The sequence below is a fragment of the Panthera tigris genome, chromosome D2 (genome assembly GCF_018350195.1).
Source record: "Panthera tigris isolate Pti1 chromosome D2, P.tigris_Pti1_mat1.1, whole genome shotgun sequence".
NCBI lineage: Eukaryota > Metazoa > Chordata > Mammalia > Carnivora > Felidae > Panthera > Panthera tigris.
In genome coordinates, this window is record NC_056670.1 from 45,357,246 (window position 1) to 45,377,929 (window position 20,684).

Consider the following 20,684-nt stretch of genomic DNA (forward strand, 5'->3'; position numbering starts at 1 on the left):
TGTGTTAAATGGGTGATGGGCATTAAGGAGGGTACTTTTCAGGATGAGCACTGGGTGTCATATGTAAGAGATGAATCACTGGGTTCTACTCTGGAAGCCAAGACTACACTGTATGTTAACTAAAGGATATTTAAAAAAAAAAGATGTTATAATGATTAGATGAGGTATTATACCTGAAGCACTCAACAAAGTGCTTCACACAGGGTCAGCATTTAACATGTTGGTTATTACTGTTAATGTTTCAAGAATTCACTTTCTTCATTTACATTTTTTAAGATTTATTCCATTAAACCATGTGATTATTTTTCAATCTGTTGAAAAGAACTATCCAGAAGCTAGAAACAATGATACTACAGTAGCAACAAAAAGCCCAGTGCCCAGATCTTGGTTCCTAAATACTATTCTCCAATAAAAGGAAACAAATCTCTGTGGAGAAATGGCTGAATTTAGGGCTAGGGTGTGGGTAAATACAAGATAAGCCTGCAGTATCTTGCAAAGCAATAAATTAATGAAATGCTAATAAAAGAAAAACCCAAAACACAAATATGGGATAAAGACAAGACACAGGAGTCAACCTGAAAGACATTCCAAGGGCCAAGGCTAGAACAATTTGAACAATAAGCTAAATGACAATTGGATTATAATAAAGTATAAAATAAATACAAATGATTCCAAACTCATAAACAAATGATCAAATAAATAAGTAGGGGAGAAGAGAGAAAATATTTTTATAGAATAATCCCAAAAACCATATATATACCTCCTCTTCCAACAGGTAGAGTTTAATTCTTGCTCCCTTCCCCACTCATGAGAGCAGACTACACTTAGTGGCTCACTTCCAAAGAGTGAGAAAAGGGAAACACAATAAATTTGTAGTAGAGAAAACACCTCTAGTAAATACCACCTTAACCATTGTCAGTAGTGCCATGTGGATGTCATGTGCCTCCTGATATCATGTGACAAGAAGGGAACTTCACTTCTGTGGTGTTCCTCTCCCAAACCTATAATATTTTATGTCAAATACGTTTCTTTAGAAAACTTCTTGGAGCAGCACCAAATTCTAGTCCTGGGCTGTCTATCTCAGACCTTTATATGGGAAATAAATAACCTTACAGCTCTTAAAAGCCATCAGTGTTTCAGTTTTTCTACCATTCACAACAGTACCTAATCCTGGCATTCAATGGGTCTAGTAGATTTGGGAGATTCACTTACTTTCCTGGTCCTCCCAAAAGTTGTTTCAAATCTTGCCTATTCTCCTAAGCCTGTAACATATCCATATCTTCCCCTCACTCCCAGCAGTGGACCAACCTGCACTTCACAGACAAAATAAATCCATCAGTTGGAATTCCCTTGCATCCTTGATGCATAACAGACCAATCCTCCACCTCTGCACATCTGACCTCTTCCTAGGGTGGTAGGTAACACAGGAGCCACGCGCCCTCCATTTAGGCATTGGATCCCTATCCCTACCCTGCAACCACACATACATTCTGCTCTTCATCAAAATTTTCACCTTGTTTAACATCCATTGTCGCTTTTTGCCTGATTCAGTCTTTTATAATGGGTACAAAATGATAATTTTCCAACCCTAGCACTGCCCCCCACTTGCTTTTGTTGTGGTACAAAACATAAAACATAAAATTTACCATCATAACCATTCTTAAGTATACAGCTCAGAAGTGTTGACTACATGCATATCGTTGTGAACCAGACCTCCAGAACATTTTTTATCTTGCAAATCTGAAACTTAGTACCCATTACACAACAACTCCACTTTTCCCACTCCCCCCAGGCCCTAGTAACCACTATTGTACTTTCTGTTTCTATTGATTTGACCATCTACGATACCTCATACAAGTAGAATCATACAGTACTTGTCCTTTTGTGACTGGCTTATTTTACTTAGCATAATATCCTCAAGATTCATCCATGTTGTAGCATGTGACAGGATTTTCTTCCTTTTTAAGGTTGAATGATATTCTATTGTATGAATATACCACATATTGATTATCCATTCACCCATTAATTCCCAGTCTTATCAGCTATAACTGACAGGCAGCATTGTATATGTTTAAGGTGTACAGCACAATGATCTGACTTATGTACACCCAGAAATGACTACCAAACCAGTTTAGTTAGCATTCAGCATCTCATACAGATCCTCTTAACAACTTTCACATACAACACACAACACTGTTAACCAGAGAGACATCAGGTTGTATATGACATCCCTAGCACTTTTTTATCTTATACCTGTAAGTTTGTACCTTTTGACTATCTTCATCCAAATCTCCACCTCAACCCACCCCCTCCACTTCTGGTAACCACAAATCTGATCTCTTTTTCTAAGGTTTTGTGCACTTTTTCATTTGTTCAGATTCCACACATAAGTGAGACCACACAGTATTTGTCTTTGTCTCTCTGATTTTTTTCACTTAGCATAATGCCCTCAGGTTCCATCCATGTAATTGCAATAGAGGGTTTTCCTTCTTTTTTATAGCTGAATAATATTCCTGTGTGTGTATAGTTCCATTTTTTACATGTGAATATTTCATTTTCCCAGTACGATTTATTGAAGAGACTGTCTTTTCTCCATTGAATATTCTTAGCTCCCATGTAAAACAGAAGTTGACCATATATGCATGAGTGTATTTCTGGGTTCTCAGTTCTGTTCCATTGGTCTATGTATCTGTTTTTATGTCAGTACCATACTGTTTTGATCACTATAGCTTTATAATATAGCTTGAAATACAAAGTGTTATGGTCTTTTGTGGTGCCATATAAATTTTAGGATTGTTTTTCTACTTCTGTACAGAATTCCATTGGAGTATCAATAGGGATTGCACTGAATCCATAAACGACTTTGGGTAGTATGCACATTTTTAACAGTTTTAATTCTTCCCATGAACAGGGTATAACTTTCCGTTCATTTGTGCCTTCTTCCTTTTCTTTCATCAATGTAAAGACACAAATTTTAAACACAGACACAGTAAGAAACAGAAAGTCCAAATAAAGAAGTTGAATTTGGGTCAAAAATCTTGGAAAAGACATGCAAACAACCTCTAGGGCTCTATGACTTCACTTATACCAAATATTTCAGGAATAAATAATACCAATTCTACACAGAGAATTTCAGAAAATAAAAGAAGATAGAATACGTCCCAAAAACGCTTTATGACACCAGACATCCCCTGCTATCAAAAAAAAGACAAGAATATTAAAAGAAAACACCACTACCTCTCATGAACATATTTAAAAAAAAATAAGTCTTTAATTATCTGGTGCTGGTTCAATTAAATATCCATATTCAAACATTCCAGAAGGATCACAGATCTAAATTTGAGAAGTTAAACAATAAGCCTTTAGAAGAAAATATAAGAAAATATCTTCATGACCTTCAGAAAGTGAATATTCCTAAAACAAACACCAGTCATAAAGAAAAACATTGAAAAACTGGACTTCCTTAAAATTAAAAATTTCTCTTCATCAAATGATATTATTAAGAAAGTAAAAAGGCGGGGCGCCTGGGTGGCGCAGTCGGTTAAGCGTCCGACTTCAGCCAGGTCACGATCTCGCGGTCCGTGAGTTCGAGCCCCGCATCAGGCTCTGGGCTGATGGCTCAGAGCCTGGAGCCTGTTTCTGATTCTGTGTCTCCCTCTCTCTCTGCCCCTCCCCAGTTCATGCTCTGTCTCTCTCTGTCCCAAAAATAAAATAAAAAACGTTGAAAAAAAAAATTTTAAAAAAATAAAAAATAAAAAAAAAAGAAAGTAAAAAGGCAAGAGTGCCAGGGTGGCTCAGTCAGAAGAGCATACAACTCAATCTTGAGGTCATGAGTTGGAGCCCCACATGAAGTGTAGAGACAACTTAAAAAAAAAACCTTAAAAAAAAGTAAAGACAAACTACAGAATGGGAAAAGATATTTGCAATACATATATCCTATAATAAACTCATTTAAATGACACATAAAGAACTTCTGCAAATGGGGGCACATGAGTGGCTCAGTCGGTTAAGCGTCCAATGCTTGATTTTGGCTCAGGTCATGATCTCATGGTTTGTGAGTTCAAGTCCTGCAACAGGCTCTGTGTTGCTTGGGATTCACTCTTCCTCCGCATCTCTCTGTCCCTCCCCAGCATGCACACATATGTGTGCTCTCGCTCTCTCAAAATAAATATGTTTTTAAAAAAAGGACTTCTACAAATGAATAAGAAAATGAGAGTACCTAATAGAAGAACAGGAAAAGTGTCTGAACAGCTAACACAGATAAAAAGAATAGATAAGGAAGGATATGAAAAAATACTTAACTTCACTAATCAACAAGGAAATAAAAATTAAAATCAAAATGTAATGTTACTACACAGCCACTAGGTTGACAAAGTGAAAAACACAAATAATACAAATAAGTTTTGACGAGGATGTGGAACCACTGAAACTTTCAAACGCTGCTGGTGGATTAACCACTTTGGAAAATTGGTAGGCACGGCTACTACACCTCAACAGATGCATACTTTATGAACCAGCATCTCATTCCTATGTATATATCCCCAATGTACATATATTCCTATGTATATATCCCCTATGTACATATCCTATGTATATATCCTATGTATATATTCACCAAAAGACATTTACATGGATATTCATAGCAGTACCATTTGTAATAAAGACTACTAACACTCTGTTTACTTAAAACAATGAATAAACAAACTGTAGTATATCCATTGAGTAGAATATTACTCAGCAGTAAGAATGCACAAGTCACAACTACATACAGTAACATGTTTGCATCTCACAAATAAAACATTAAGTAAAAGAAGTCAGACTCAAAAAAGTACATAAAATGTGATTCCATTTACATAAAGATCCAAAGCAAGCAAAATTAAACTAAGGTATTAGAAGTAAGGGCAGTAGTTATCCTTAGAGAAAGGGACTCAAAAGATGCACTAGGATTCTGGTAACATCCTGCTTCTTGATCTGAGTTCTGGTTACAAAGGTGCACTCCCTTTGTGAAAATTCACTGAGCTTGTACATTTATGAGTACTTTATCATATGTATATAAAATAAACTATATTGAGGTAGTACTCTATTGTATTTCAATAAAAATTCAAGGAAAAAAGGACAAGCTAGAAGCTGGGAGATTTTTGATTTATGTATTCAAGATAAGGTTACTAGCTATAAAATACAGAATATATGAATTTTTTTAAAAAAAAAAAACAGAAAATTCAAATGAAATGGAAATAGCCTAATAAATAAAAAAGATGACAACCTTGCCAGCATTCAGGAAAATGCTTATTAAAATAGTGTGATACCACTTTAACTGATCAGTTGGGAAAAATCATTAAAATGGATAACATTCACTATTGATGAGGGTTTAGGGAAATAGGCTAAAGGGAAAGTAAATTGAAATAGTATCAATCCCCTTAAATGTACATAAATTTTAACTAGAAATCCCTCCTCTATGTATCTCTCATAAAGAAATACTGACACATGTAAATATTGATCGAAGAACAAGGATGTTTACTATAGTACTGTTTGGGACAATAAAAATTTGGGGAAAAAAACCCAAAATGTCCTTCAATTATGGGACAATTAATAAATTAAGACATCCATAAAATGGAAATCTAATAGACCATCCTAAATTTCCCTGATTTCTATCCCACTGCCCTTTCAAAGGCTTTCAAACTTCATAAAGTTCTACTGAGTCAAAACAGTTGGTGACATACAGCACAGTAAGTTATAAATAATTAAATAACTAAAAATTAAATTAATTTTAATTAAATTAAATAACTAAAAATTAAATAATTAAATAAAGTTATAATAATTAAATAACTAAAATTGCAGGTTATATATTCATATCAGAAGTAAAGTTATTAATTTAATAATATTTTGTTAAGAGCCCCCTGACAGAAAGGCTGTGGTTTTGATGCCCTGTAGAACACTAATCAGTTTTATTTCTAATTCAGCAAAGTTATTTTGAAATGCCTTCCTTAATAGACAACACATACCCTGTTGCTCAAAATGCTCTTTCAACCAGCACTACTCCCTGATTATTTAATGAGTTGAATAAATTACTTGAGACAGCTTTTTTCCATATTTGGAAGGGTTTTCCTCTAATACAAGGTAGCTAAATGAAGTGACACTTGAATGCTGAGTGATTTTTCAAGCATATATGACTTTAACCTTTAGAAAAAAGGGATTGTCTCCTTGTCTACAATGCTTTTGAGAATTTTGTCAAGTCTGAGGCTTTCAAAATTTGATTTGAATAAGTGAAAAACCTTCAAGTTTACTAGACCTTGCACTTTTTAAATAACCTACCTTCTTTAAAGGAATGCAGGGCTCTGTTAAGAATTTTTTAAAACTAAAAAACCTGCTAGATTTACTGACCCACTTTTTGTGCCTATAACAGCTTCCTCTCTACTAATTTATATACATAATGGCATTTATTGTTACAATAGCATCTCATCGTCTAGTTAGATTTTATATTTAATAGTCTAGCAGTCTCTCAAGAGATTCCCTTATATGATTCTATTCAAACTTATATAGGCTCATATCAGACAATCATGATTTCATCACTGAATACCACAGGTCATTCACAAGTTCAGCCAGAGTCTCCCTTTGTAATCTCGGATTCCATGCCCTGCCCTCTGGAGCACCACAGAACATGCCTTTTCACAATAGCTCTTGGCACATTTGTACACTGGTGTAACATCTACTATTAGGTTCTTTTCTCCAGGATTCACATCCCTACTTCCTTATTCCACTCCCTTCAATTCCTGTCTTATTCTACATTGAAAATAAATGTGATAAAACTTACTTCATGTCTGAGAAGTCCTTTACTGTAGCTTCCAGTGAGATAATTTGATAAGTTAATAATATGATGCTTTTCTTTTTTTTTTAAGTTTATTTATTTATTTATTTTGAGAGAGAGAGAGAGAGAGAGAGAGAGAGAGAGAGAGAGAGAAAGGCAGCAAGAGAGGGAAAGAGAGAATCCCAAGCTCCGTGCTGGCAGCATGGAGCCCAACTCAGGGTTTGATCCCATGAACCAAACCACGAGATTATGACCGGAGCTGAAATCAAAAGTTGGACGCTTAACTGCCTGAACCACCCAGGTGCCCCAATATGATGCTATTCTGACTCTAATGCACAACCTGGGACCTGTTTTATTCACCCTCACTGAAAGCTTTTGGGATTTTCCCCTGTGAGTGGAAATTTTACAGTAATGTTCCTTGATGTGGTGTCTTTTTTTTCCTTTTGTTTCACTAGTACTTGAACTCACTCTCAAAACTAGAAACTTATGTCCTTCAGTCTGTGAACTTTTTAGTAAGTAGCTCCTCAGTTGCTTTTTTTTTTCCTGAATTCCTATTAGTTACATGCAGACTATCTTGAATTCATCCTCTAATCTTATCTTTTCTCTATTTTTTATCTCTTTATCCTATTTTCTGAAAGATATATCTAACTTTATATTCAATTCTGATATTTCTGTTAGCAGTTGCTAAATTTCTAACAGCTCTTTTTATTGATTGATTGGTCCTTGTTTTGACAATCCTGTTCGCGTTTCTTGTTGCACTATTGTCTCAGTTCTCTAAGCATATTAATTACAGTATTTACTTATTTGTTTTCTACCTGCATTGTCTCTGAATTCATTCTTTTTTTAAATTTTTTTTAACATTTATTTTTGAGAGAGAGAGAGAGAGACAGACAGACAGACAGACAGACAAAGCATGAACAGGGGAGGGGCAGAGAGAGAGGGAGACACAGAATCCAAAGCAGGCTCTAGGCTCTGAACTGTCAGCACAGAGCCCAACACAGGGCTCGAACCCATGAACTGTGAAATCATAACCTGAGCCGAAGTCAGACACTTAACTGACTGAGTCACCCAGGCGCTATCTGAATTCATTCTTTTCCCATTTGTTTATTTTACTCAAAGGCTTTCCTTAGATATCTATCTGGTAACCTTTGGCCATTCATTCATGCATAACACTAAGGTATTAAGAAGGTGTGTGTGTGTGTGTGTGTGTGTGTGTGTGTGTGTCTTTGACTAGTAGTAAGTAGTCCTTGTTATATGAAAATTCAAAGACAGAGGGAGATACACATACATTGTCCTTTAATTGAGAACTTCCCAAAGTCTGTAGATGTTTCCTCAGAAAAGCCAATTTCCCCAGAGATAAATCCTCTGATTTCCTGCCTATGGTGTATAAACCTGGCTACCAGCATTGTTAACAGCTGAGTGGAAGAAAATGGACGGTTGATGGGAAGGAGGGAGGGAGAGTCTTAACCTTGTGCTAAGCACAAACTTTCTACTACCACTCCATTTTCAGTGTAGCAGCCCTCTCCCCTCCCAGTCCAGCCAACCTCCAAACCAAACAACTCCTCCACCTCCACCTCTACAGAGCAAGCCTCCTGTGCTTAGCCAAGGTAAGAAAAGAACAACTGTCTTGTGTCTAGAAAATTCTAATATTACAGGCTTTCAATAATTTTCCTGTTTCACTCAGTACCTTCAATTCCTGAATACTTCTTAGTTCTAATGCAAAAATCTAGCTATTTCTTATTGGCAGCTTCTCCTACCTCATCCCTTTCTGGCAGTGGGTTTCTTCTCCTCTGCTCTGCTAAAGTCATCACTCATCTGCCTTCCATCTTCCAAAATGGTTAGACTCTTTCACCTTCCAGTGCCTCCTCTCCTGTCAAGATGTCTGTATGGGTTTACATCTTTCCATTCCCTCACTACCTCTTTAGTAGGATTTCTAGAGGGAGCATACACTAAAGCCTGTACTTAGTCTGCCGTGTTTTAGTGCAAGGATTGCTCAGGTTCTTGTCTCCTAAATACATTTTAAACAGTTTACCTTGGTCATATTCAGAGCTGAATTTTTAACAAACAAAAAACTTTAATTTTATTCTTACTATATTTTACCTTGTTTAGTTCCTTTTCCAAATCCGCTGAGATTACTATAGCACTTTCCCCATATGACTATTACAAGATAAACATTTCTATTACAATCTACCTGCATACAAATGTCCACAGTATATTGTAATCTTCTTGGGAGAGACCATGCTTTCTCTACTTCCCTTCCCTTCCATGTCTGGCCAAGCCAAAACATGCACTAGAAAAATGTTTGTGGAACGATGAATTTTGTTACCAACTGTCATTGTGTGGTCCATCTTATCACGTTTCTCTAGCAATAAGAGTACTTTTACCAGATCTGGACAAATGCAAGGTGTTGGGCAACATGGAAAGCTTTTCTGTTAGGGTGTGGACTTCTATCACAGGTTCTAGATTAGTAGATTAAAATGGTATTTTCCCAAGACCAGGAAAATCCCTTGGCCAGAAGAAGAGTGCAAATAAAAATCAAAGAAGGAAAGGAACAGGTCAAAACTGGAGAAGAGGCGCTAGGCATCTGTGCAAGGAATGAAATATGAAATGGAAAGTCATACAAGGCACAAGGCCATAAATTCTTTAATTTATGGTCCATGAAAATGAACACACATAAGAGACCCATTTTTATGTGTGCTCATGTGTTGTTTATGGGCAGACATGAAAGTTTAAAAGCAGCAGGCTGGAGAGAACATCCTCTTGTCCCACCCTACTCATTCCTAGATTCCCTAGCCTTGGGATAAGGCAAGGTGTCCCTTTTTTGCTCAGTCTGAGATCCTGTCCCTAAAAAAGTCTGAGCCTCAAGCTCCTATGAATTACTCTGGTGTCCAACCTTTTTTCCTCGGCTCAGGCACTGGAGCAGGCCTTGAAGAAGGCTATTTGTAGAGCATGTCCTGAAAGTCCAGGTGCATGGCATTATACACTGGCATATCGGAATGGTCAGGAAGTTAAAAACCAGGGAGAATGTGAATGAATTAATTAATGGTAGTAGAAAGATGGCAACCTTTATTACTTCAGTGATTTAGGAAAAATCCAGAATGTGGTTTCTTGAAGGGTCAGGTGGTAGAGATTTCACAGGAGTTGGGTAAGCCTGTGGGATTTTTCCAATGGCGAGCAAGGCTCGCCGAGGCCTAGTAGCAGCCGAGGCTGCTAGCAGCCGAGGCCTAGTAGCCTAGTAGCTAGGCTAGTAGAAGCCTCTGGTGTGGTATCCTATAAATCTTTCTTGTGGATGGAGACCCCTTGACCAATGGCCAGAGTCAGGATGATTCTAGAGAGAGGAGAACTAAGAAGGAAGGACATAATTATTAGGAAAGATGTGTGGACTGATCTCATGACCTGGTGTACGTTAATTCAACATTTATTTAGGAGCTATGCAGCCTGTCATTGTACTCATATGAGGCACAGTACCAAACGTACTTCCCAGTGACTCCTCTAAATACCCCATCTGGCTTATTGATAAGGGGACATGAACTTAGAGAACCTTAAAAAGTACAAGGTACAAATGTTGCCCTTTCCCAGACACATGGGTGGGAAGGTGATAAAGAAGTATCTCAAGAAAAAGTGGGGTTGGCTATAAAAACTAAAAGTGAACTAGCGCAAAGAACCTACTGGTCTATTGTGGCCTGGACATTTACCATAATGAAAATGATGCTCTCTTCCAGGATCCTCAGGAACTAACAGAGAGTAGCATAAACTCTGGGCTAGGTAGCTAGCTTAGGGCCTACACGGTTCTGAATAATTCAGAATACCGGACCTGATGCATCAAAATCACCAGAAATTTCAGGTCACTGTGGTTAAGCTTTAAGGAGACTAAAACATGAAGAAGGCTGATGATCTTCACATAGACTTTGCCAATGGGACATATAAATGGCTAGTAAACTAGTTAAACTAGTAAATGAATCTCCTGTGTATTCTACCACTTTTGGAATCCTAAAAGGATGACTCCTGACTTCAGCAAACATTGCTAAATTCAAGCACCTATTTCACTTTGCAAAGGGATTCCAGGGAAGCTTCAGGGCCATGAAATTCTCCAAACAAATAATTTCCTGGGGTTTGGAGGTTTGGGTCATCCTAATCTTAGGGTAGCCAGGAAGGAGAACAATTACACTATCAGGATGAAGAAAGCTTCGTCTTGATCCAGGGCTGCTCTAGATTACTCTAGATGGAGATTGGTTTAATCCCTCTTGTTCTTAGTGAAGCTCAGTTCTTAAAGATCATTTCATTCACTTAATGTGTCATAAGCTATCTGTTTGGTTCATCGAAATTTGGCATAAATCAAAACTGCTAATCTGTCATTTCTTTAAGGACAATATATTGCAGAAACCACAGATCGGGGTACCTCTTTTGTTCTTTGATTTTTCCCACCACTAAGAGCAGCTCTGAAATCACGTTCAACTCAACATTTATTAAACATTATATATTTACAATATACAAAGCACTGAGCGTGCTTAAGCAAAGAAGAAAAAGACTCAACCTTTATCCTCAAGAAGTCTGTACTTCAATAAGGAAGTATAAAAGTAATTATAACATGAGACAATAAAACAAGCACTCAAATAAGAATATAAATAAAGGCTTAAGGGAGCCCAGAAAAGAGAATATAAATTCAGCTGGAATTCCATGAACACTATAAATGCTTTTAAAGGTGATTTGGGGACTGTGTATGTGACTACAGATTTTAATTCATTTAAAGTAATTTAGTTCTTAGGGTGAACGAGTTAAGTTGACAGAGAAGTAGGGGGACCCTGGGCTTTCCACATCCATCAAACACAGCTGTGTTGAGGTCAGATCATGTGGAACACTTAGGAAATCGATCTGTGGCCTGGCAGAAGGATCTCCACAGTTGGAGGGAGACAGCATGGCAGGTGCAAGGCTTATTTTAACAAACAAATCAAAGCACACCTAGTTAAAGGTCCAAACACCACATGACAAGCAAGAAGGAACTCTGATTGACCAGTGGGAAAGGGCAGCCAAAATGCAACAGCAGAATACACACAGCACATACCAGAAACACTTCCTGAAGCGTCAGGCTCTGGACAGTGTGAGACGCCTTTTAAATATAGCAGTACTCTCAGGTGCAAGAAATATAACAAGCTTTCAAAACACACACAAGACAGAAACATAGCCAAAATGGCAAGATGGAAGAATTCCCCCCAAAAGAAAGGTCAAGAAGAAATCACATCCAGAGACTTGCTCAAAACAGATATAATAAGTAAGGGGCCCCTGGGTGGCTCAGTTGGCTAAGCATCCGACTTCAGCTCAGGTCATGATCTCACGGTTTGTGGGTTCAAGCCCTGAATCAGGCTCTGTGCAGACAGCTCAGAGCCTGGAGCCTGCTCTGGATTCTGTGTCTCCCTCTCTCTCTCTGCCCCTCCCCTGCTCATTCTCATGCTCATTCTCTCTCTCTCTCTCTCTCTCTCTCTCTCTGAAAAATAAATAAACATTAAAAAAAGGTGGTTTTTTTTTCAAAAAAACACAGATATGGGGTACCTGGGTGGCTCAGTCAGTTAAGCTTCCAATTTCTGCTCAGATCATGATCTCACGGTTCATGAGTTCGAGCCCCATGTCAGGCTCTGTGCTGACAGCTTGGAGCCTGGAGCCTGATTCAGATTCTCTATCTCCCTCTCTCTCTGCCCCTCCCCCACTCTCTCTCTCACTCACTCTCTCTGTCTCAATAATAAATAAACATTAAGAAAATTTAAAAAAGATAGAAGCAAAATATCTGAAGATGAATTCAGAACAGTCATATGACTACCAGCTGGGCTTGAAAAAAGCATAGAAGACAACAGAGAAACCCTTGCTTCAGAGATCAAAGACATAAAAACTAGTCAGGCTCAAATAAAAAATGTGATAACAGATGCAAAATTGACTGGATACAGTCAAAATGAGGATTAAAGAAGCAGAGGAGAGAATAGGTGATATAGAAGATAAAATTATGGAAAACAATGAAGCTTAAAAGAAGAGGGAAAAAAAACTATTAGATCACAAGAGGAGACTTAGGGAATTTAGTGATACCATAAAATGGAACAACATCTGTATCATAGGATTCCAGAAGAGTGGGGAAAAGGAGCATAAGGTTTATTGGAACAAATTTTAGCTGAAAAGAAATCTGGGGAAGGAAACAAGTATTCAAGTCCAAGAGGCACAGAGAGCTCCTTTCAAAATCAACAGAAACAGGTCAACACCATGACATATCATAGTGAAACTTGCAAAATACAAAGATAAAGAGAATTCTGAAAGCATCTAGGAGCAAAAGGTCCTTAACCTACAAAAGTAGGCACACAAAGTAAGCAGCAGACCTGTCCAGTGAAATTTGGCAGGCCAGAAAGGAGTGGCAGGATATATTCAACGTGTTGAATGGGAAAATTATGCAGCCAAGAATTCTTTATCCAGAAAGGCTGTCATTCAGAATAGCAGAAGAGATCGAGTTTCCCAACAAACAAAAACTAAAGGAGTTCATGAACACTAATCCAGCTATGCAAGAAATTTTAAGGTGGACCCTTTGGGTGGAGAAAAAAAATGACCAAAGCAACAAAGACTAGAAAGGACCAGAGAACATCACTAGAAACATCATCTCTACAGGTAACAAATGGCATGAAATTTATCTTTCAATAATCATTCTGAATGTAAACAGACTAAATGCTTCAATCAAAAGGCATAGGGTATCAGAATGGATAAAAAAAAAAAAACAAGATTCATCTATATGCTGCCTACAGGAGACTCACTGTAGACCTAAAGACACCTGCAGATGGAAAGTGAGGAGATGGACAACCATTTATCATGTTAATGGATGTCAAAAGAAAGCCAGAGGAGCCACACTTGTATCAAACAAACTAGATTTTAAAACAAAGACTGTAACAAGAAATGAAGAAGGGCATTATATCATAATTAAGGAATCCATTCATCAAGAAGAGCTAACAATTGTAAATATTTATGCCCCTGACTTGGAGGTACCCAAATATATAAATCAATTAATAACAAACATAAAGAAACTCATTGATAATAATACAATAATAGTAGGGGACTTTAACACCCCACTTACAACAATGGGCAGACCATGTAAGCAGAAAATCAACAAGGAAGTAATGGCTTTGAATGACACACTGGACCAGATAGACTTAATAGATATATATATTCAGAACATTTCATCCTAAAGTAGCAGAATACATATTCTTCTCATGTACATGGAACATTCTCCAGGACAGATCACATACATGGTCACAAATCAGTCGTCAACAGTCATCAACATCAATCATACGATGCATATTTTCAGATCACAACACTATGAAAGTTGAAGCCAACCACAAGAAAAAAATCGGAAAGCCCTCAAATACATGAGAGTTAAAGAACATCCTACTAAAGAATGAATGGTTAACCAGGAAATTAAAGAAAAAAAATTCATGGAAGCAAATGAAAATGAAAACACAGCAGTCCAAACCCTTTGGGATGTAGCAAAGGCAGTCCTAAAAAGAAAGGATACTGCAATTTGGACTTCTCTCAAGAAGCAAGAAAGATCCCAAACACACTACCTACCTTACACCTAAAGAAGCTCGGAAAAAAACAGCAAATAAAGCTGAAAGCCAGCAGAAGAAGAGAAATAATAAAGATTAGAGCAGAAATAGATAATATAGAAACAAAAAAAGCAGTAGAACAGATCAACAAAACTAAGAGCTGGGTCTTTGAAAGAATAAACAAAATTGATAAACCCCTAACCAGACTCATCAAAAAGAAAACAGAAAGGACCCAAATAGATAAAAATCACATTTTTTATCACAGCTGACACCACAGAAATACAAACAATAATAAGGGAATACTACTAAAATTATATTCCAACAAACTGGACAATCTGGAAGAAATGGACAAATTCCTAGAAACTCACACACTTACCAAAACTAAAAAAGGAAAAAATAGAAAATTTGAACAGATCAATAACCAGTAAAGAACTTGAATCAGTAATTAAAAATCTCCCAACACGGGGCACCTGGGTGGTTGAGTTGGTTAAATGTCCGACTCTTGGTTTCGGCTCAGTTCATGATCTTACGGTTCATGGGTTCAGGCCCCATGCTGGGCTCTGTGCTGACAGTGCGGAGCCTACTTAGGATTCTTTCAGGATTCTCTCTCTCCCTCTCTCTCTGCCCTACTCACACTCTCTTTCTCAAAATAAATAAACTTAAAAAAAAAAATCTCCCAGCAAACAAGAGTCCTGGACCAGATGGTTTCCCAGAAGAATTCTACCAGACATTTAAAGAAGAGTTAATACCTATTCTTCTCAAACTGTTCCAAAAGAATAGAAATGGAACAAAAGCTTCCAAACTCCTCCTACGAAGCCAGCATTACTTTGATCCAAAACCAGACAAAGACCCCACTAAAAAGGAGAATTAAAGGCTAGTATCCCTGATGAACCTGGACGCAAAAATTCTCAACATGATACTAGCAAATTGATTTCAATAGTACATTAAAAGAATTATTTGCCGTGGTCAAGTGGGGTTTATTCCTGGGCTGCAGGGTTGGTTCAATATTCGTAAATCAACCAATGTGATACACTACATTAACAAAAGAAAGGATGAGAACCATATGATCCTGTCAATTGACACAGAAAAAGCATTTGACAAAATACAGCATCCATTCTTGATAAAAACCCTCAACAAAGTAGGGACAGATGGAACATGCCTCAACATCATAAAGGCCGTATATAAAAGACCCACAACTAATACCAATACTGGAAGTCTTGGCCTCAGTAGTCAGACAACAAAAAGAAATAAAGTGCATACGAATTGGCAAGGAAGAAGTCAAACTTTCAGTATTTGCAGATAACATGATACTCTATGTAGAAAACTCAAAAGAATCCACAGAAAAATTGCGAGAACTGATACATGAATTCAGCAAAGTCGTAGGATATAAAATCAACATGCAGAAATCTGTTGCATTTCTATACACCAATAACAAAGCAGCAGAAAAAGAAATCAAGGAATCAGTCCCATTTACAACTGCACCAAAAACAATAAGATACTTACGAATAAACCTAACTAACAAGGTATAAGATCTGTACTCTGAAAACTATAGAACATTTATGAAAGAATTGAAGAGGACACACAGAAATGGAAAAGCATTCCATGCTCACGGATCAGAAGAACAAACATTGTTAAAATGTCTCTACTACCCAAAGCAATCTACATATTTAATGAAATCCCTATCAAAATACCACCAGCATTCTTCATAGAGCTAGATAAAAAAATTCTAAAATTAGTATGGAACCACAAAAGACCCCTAATAGCCAAGGCAATCCTGAAAAAGAAAAGCAAAGCTGGAGGCATCATGATTTCATATTTCAAGCTGCATTACAAGCTGTAGTCATCAAAAACAGACACATAGATCAATGGAACAGAATAGGAAACCCAAAAATGGACCCACAACTATATGGTCAACTAATCTTCAACAAAGCAGGAAAGAATATCCAATGGAAGACTGTCTCTTCAACAAATGGTGTTGGGAAAACTGGACAGCAACATGCAGAAAAATGAAAAACAGACCACTTATTTACACCATATACAAAAATAAATTCAAATTGGATGGAAGACCTAACCATGAGACAGGAAACCATCAAAATCTGAGAGGAGAACACAGGCAGCAACCTCTTTGACTCTGCCATAGCAACTTTCTACTAGACATGTCTCTAGAGGCAAGAGGGAAAAAAGCAAAAACGAAATACTGTGACTTCATCAAGATAAAAAGCTTCTGCGCAGTGAAGGAAACAGTCAATAAAACTAAAAGGCAGCCTCTGGAATGGGAGAAGATATTTGCAAACAACATATCTAATAAAGGGTTAATATCTAATCTATAAAGAACTTATCAAACTCAAAATCCAAAAAACAAACAACCCAGTTAAGAAATGAAGACATGAACAGACACTCTTCCAAAAAGGACATCCAGATAGCTAACAGACACATGAAACGATGTTCAACATCAACATTGTTGATGTTCAACATCGTTATTAGGGAAACAAAATCAAAACTGCAATGAGATACCACCTCATACCCGTCAGAATGGCTAAAATTGACAACCCAAGAAACAACAGGTATCGGCAAGGATGCGGAGAAAGGGGAACCCTCTTGCACTGCTGGTAGGAATGCAAACTGGTGCAGCCACTCTGGCAAAGAGTATGGAGTTTCTTAAAAAGACTAAAAATAGAACTACCCTACAATCCAGCAATTGCACTATTAGGTATTTACCCAAAGGATACAAAATACATATTCAAAGGGGTAGGTGCATCCCAACGTTTACAGCAGCATTATCAACAACAGCCAAACTATGGAGAGGGCCCAAGTGTCCATCGACTGAAGAATGGATAAAGAAGATGTGGTATATACAAACAATGGAATATTACCCAGCCATCAGAAAGAATGAAATCTTGCCATTTGCAAAGACATGGATGGAGCTAGAATATATTATGCTAAGCAAAATAAGTCAATTAGAGAAAGTCATTATATGATTTCACTCATATGGGGAATTTAAGAAACAAATTAGATGAATATACATATGGGAAGAGGGAGGGGAGAGAAGAGAGGAAAACAAACCACCACAAGAGACTCTTAATGATAGAAAATAAACTGAGAGTTGATGGAGGGAGGTGAGTGGGAGATGGGCTAGATGGGTGATGGGTATTAAGGAGGGCACTTGTTGTGAGGAGCACTAGGTGTTCTATGTAAGTGACGAATCACTGAATTCTACTTTGAAACCAATATTGCACTGTATATTGACTAACTAAAATGTAAATAAAGAAATAAATTTTAAAAAATAAAGTAACTTGGTTCTTGCTCTGTCTCTTTTCCTGTGGACTTTATTTTTTTAATTTTTTTAAGTTTATTCATTTATTTTGAGAGAGAGAGAGAAAAAGAGAGACAGCAGGAGAGGCAGAGAGAGAGAGGCAGAGAGAGAACCCCAAGCAGGCTCCGCACAGGGCTCAAATTCAGAAACCATGAGATCATGACCTGAGCCAAAACCAATAGTCAGATGCTCAACTGACTGAGTCACCCACGCGCCACTTACTGTGGACTTTCAATCCATCTATATGTTTAACTTTTCAATTTTACAAGCACACTCTTTCCTCAAGAAAAGAATATTGCATTCACTAGGTGGCAATAAAGAACAGAGCTGTAAGTTACCATATATATTTAGAATCTAAAAAGTTCTGCCAATAAAATATGACAATTGCTACTTTCATTGTAATTTCTTTCAGGAAAACCCACCCAGTTTGGTCACGTGCATAGTAATTGCAAAGGTCTTGGGTAAATGGGTGCCTCAACTATCTTTTTGTGTGCTGTTTTTGTCCTTTTCAAAAAACCTAAAATAAAGGAATGGAGTGTTTAGAACATACAACAGGAAAGAAACTGATTCAAAATTGTATTTTAAAAGACCTCAGTAAAATGTATATGTTGATCATTATCTTATTTTTTTTTTATTTTTTAAAAACATTTATTCACCTTTGAGAGACAGAGAGTAATTGGGGGGGGAGAGGGGACAGAAAGAGAGGGAGACACAGAATCAGAAGCAGGCTCCAGGCTCCAAGCTGTCAGCACAGAGCCCAACGCGGGGCTTGAACCCAAGAATCGTGAGACCATGACCTGAACGAAGTCAGACACTCAATCGACGGAGCCACCCAGGCGCCCCAAATTTGATCATATTCTTTAGTAGAAGGTCAGAAGATAATTGACAGAACTGTTGGTGAGTCCATAGCTATCTCAAGAAGGAAAACGCAGAACACACATTAAAAAAAAATCAAGTTACACAGAATGAAATAGATAATCCTGAACAGTAATCATAGAAATGGAAGAGAAAAGGAAACTCAAGACATCATTTCATAAATTACCTTTCTTCTTGCTGTGATAACACCAAATATGGTGAGGTTACAGTAGAACTGGTATAATCCTGGTAATATGATTAACTTTTTCTGGAAAATAATTTGGCAATAGATAGTAAAAGCAGTACAAAATTCTTGGGGTGCCTGGGTGGCTCAGTCAGTTGAGCATCTGACTTGATTTTGGCTCATGTCATGATCTCACAGCTTGGGATTCTCTCTCACCCTTGCTCTCTGCCCCTCCCCAACTTGTGCTGTCTCTCTCAAAATAAATAAATAAACTTTAAAAAAAAAAAAAAGGCAATACAAAATTTCAGACCTGTTAGCTCAAGGAGCCCAATCCTGGGAATTTATCCTAAAGGAGGAATTCAACCAAAGAATAAACCTGCAAATGTTAACATGTTGTCAATAGGAATGTCTATGATGGAAGGAAAGAAACTGGAAACAACATATATGCTTGGATAAGTAATACCACAATGAGAAAAAAAGCTGTCTCCATGTCTTTCAGAATGTAGACAGGACCAGAAGGACTTCTGGAGTCAGAGGTGAAACAGCAGAGAAGCAGCCCAGCAAGAACAGCCCTATGTAGAGCTCTGGCTCAGCCCTCTAGGCCAGGGAGTAACACCGATGACAAGGAGGGCAGTCTAGGAGAGGGACCAGCAGCTGAGCCCAACATGGAAAGAATGAGGACAGGTATAAAAGAAATGTTGAAAAATGATGGCAAGCTGCTAATGTTTGAGACAAGACAATGACAATATGGATCACCTGGGACACAGTGGCATCTCATCTAAACACCGTGTTAGTTATTACACACCAAAAGCCTTCCTTGTGTTTCTGTGCTTGTTTGTACTTTCCAAATTCTCTGCAATAAATACATATTACATTTATTATTATATATAATTATATATTACATGTTATATAGGTAACATTATTTACATAATTGGAAAAATGTTCTATGGAAAGAGTATAATAAAACACTAGAATCTATTCCTTGCTACTCAAAGTGTGACAGCTTGTTAGAAGTACAGAATCTTGGACTCCTGCACAGACCCAGTGAGTCAGAATCTGCAGGTTAACAACAAATTCACAGGTGGTTCCCACATGTATTTATAGTCTGAGAAGCACTGCTCTGGTTCCTTCTGCTCCACATCCCCCAAAGTGTGTGAGGCATGAGAACCTACCAGACTCTGCTGTGGCCTTCCTAGGTGCAGACATGTTGTCCCCACGCCCGGATTAGATGGGTAAAAGGCTTCTGCAGGTACTGAGCCTTGTGCTTTGAGAGTCAGGCAGAAGTTCTGATTAGTATCCTGGGGCCAGCACACAATTGTTGTTCACCTGGTCAAACACACAATGCAAAGAAATTTCTATTAGATTATTACTGATATTTACCCAGTCACTGTCACTCGATGACTTAATTCTTTGAATGCCACACTTATGCTAAAGTAGGTGTTGGGGATTCAATATTGAATGGATAAGAACTGACTACAGAGCCCGTCTTCAAATAGTTCATGTTCAATCTATAAAAAATCCTCAGATAGAATAAGCATGTTTTCTTTTCTAATCTTTGCCTGTAAATAATAGGCCTGTAAAATCATGGTACATTACTCCTTCTGGTTAAAACCTAGAGTACTTTTTGTTTGGCAACTTCTCCATTAACTACCTGCAAATGATATGGGATTGCTGTAATCTGAATCTAAAAGTTAATGTTTTGAAACATATTTTATTTTTTTTAATTTCTTTAAATGTTTACTTCTGAGAGAGAGAAACAGAGACAGAGCATGAGCAGAGGGAGGGGCAGAGACAAAGGGAGACACAGAATCCTAAGCAGGCTCCAGGCTCTGAGCTGTCAGCACAGAGCCTGACATGAGGCTTGAACCCACAAACCATGAGATCATGACCTGAGCCGAAGTCAGACGCTTAACCAACTGAGCCATCCAGGTGCCCCTGAAACATACAAATTTTAGAATT

The 20,684-nt window shown here is 37.6% G+C and overlaps 1 protein-coding gene across 9 annotated transcripts in view; it reads right to left on the reverse strand.

The window, feature by feature from the left end:
• The window catches only part of PTPN20 (protein tyrosine phosphatase non-receptor type 20), a 117,270-nt gene that overhangs the window by 70,009 nt on the left and 26,577 nt on the right, over window positions 1-20,684 (reverse strand). For 8 of the 9 annotated variants that reach the window (XR_006209035.1, XR_006209034.1, XR_006209033.1 and 5 more), the window contains one exon: window positions 19,898-20,051. Coding sequence is in view for 5 of the 9 variants with exons in the window: in XM_042960266.1 (XP_042816200.1) it covers window positions 19,898-19,931 (34 nt within the window). In the remaining 4 variants the exon portion in view is untranslated. Of the gene's footprint in view, window positions 1-19,481; window positions 19,579-19,897; window positions 20,052-20,684 lie in introns of all 9 variants that reach the window. The other variant, XM_042960269.1, reaches the window with a different exon arrangement.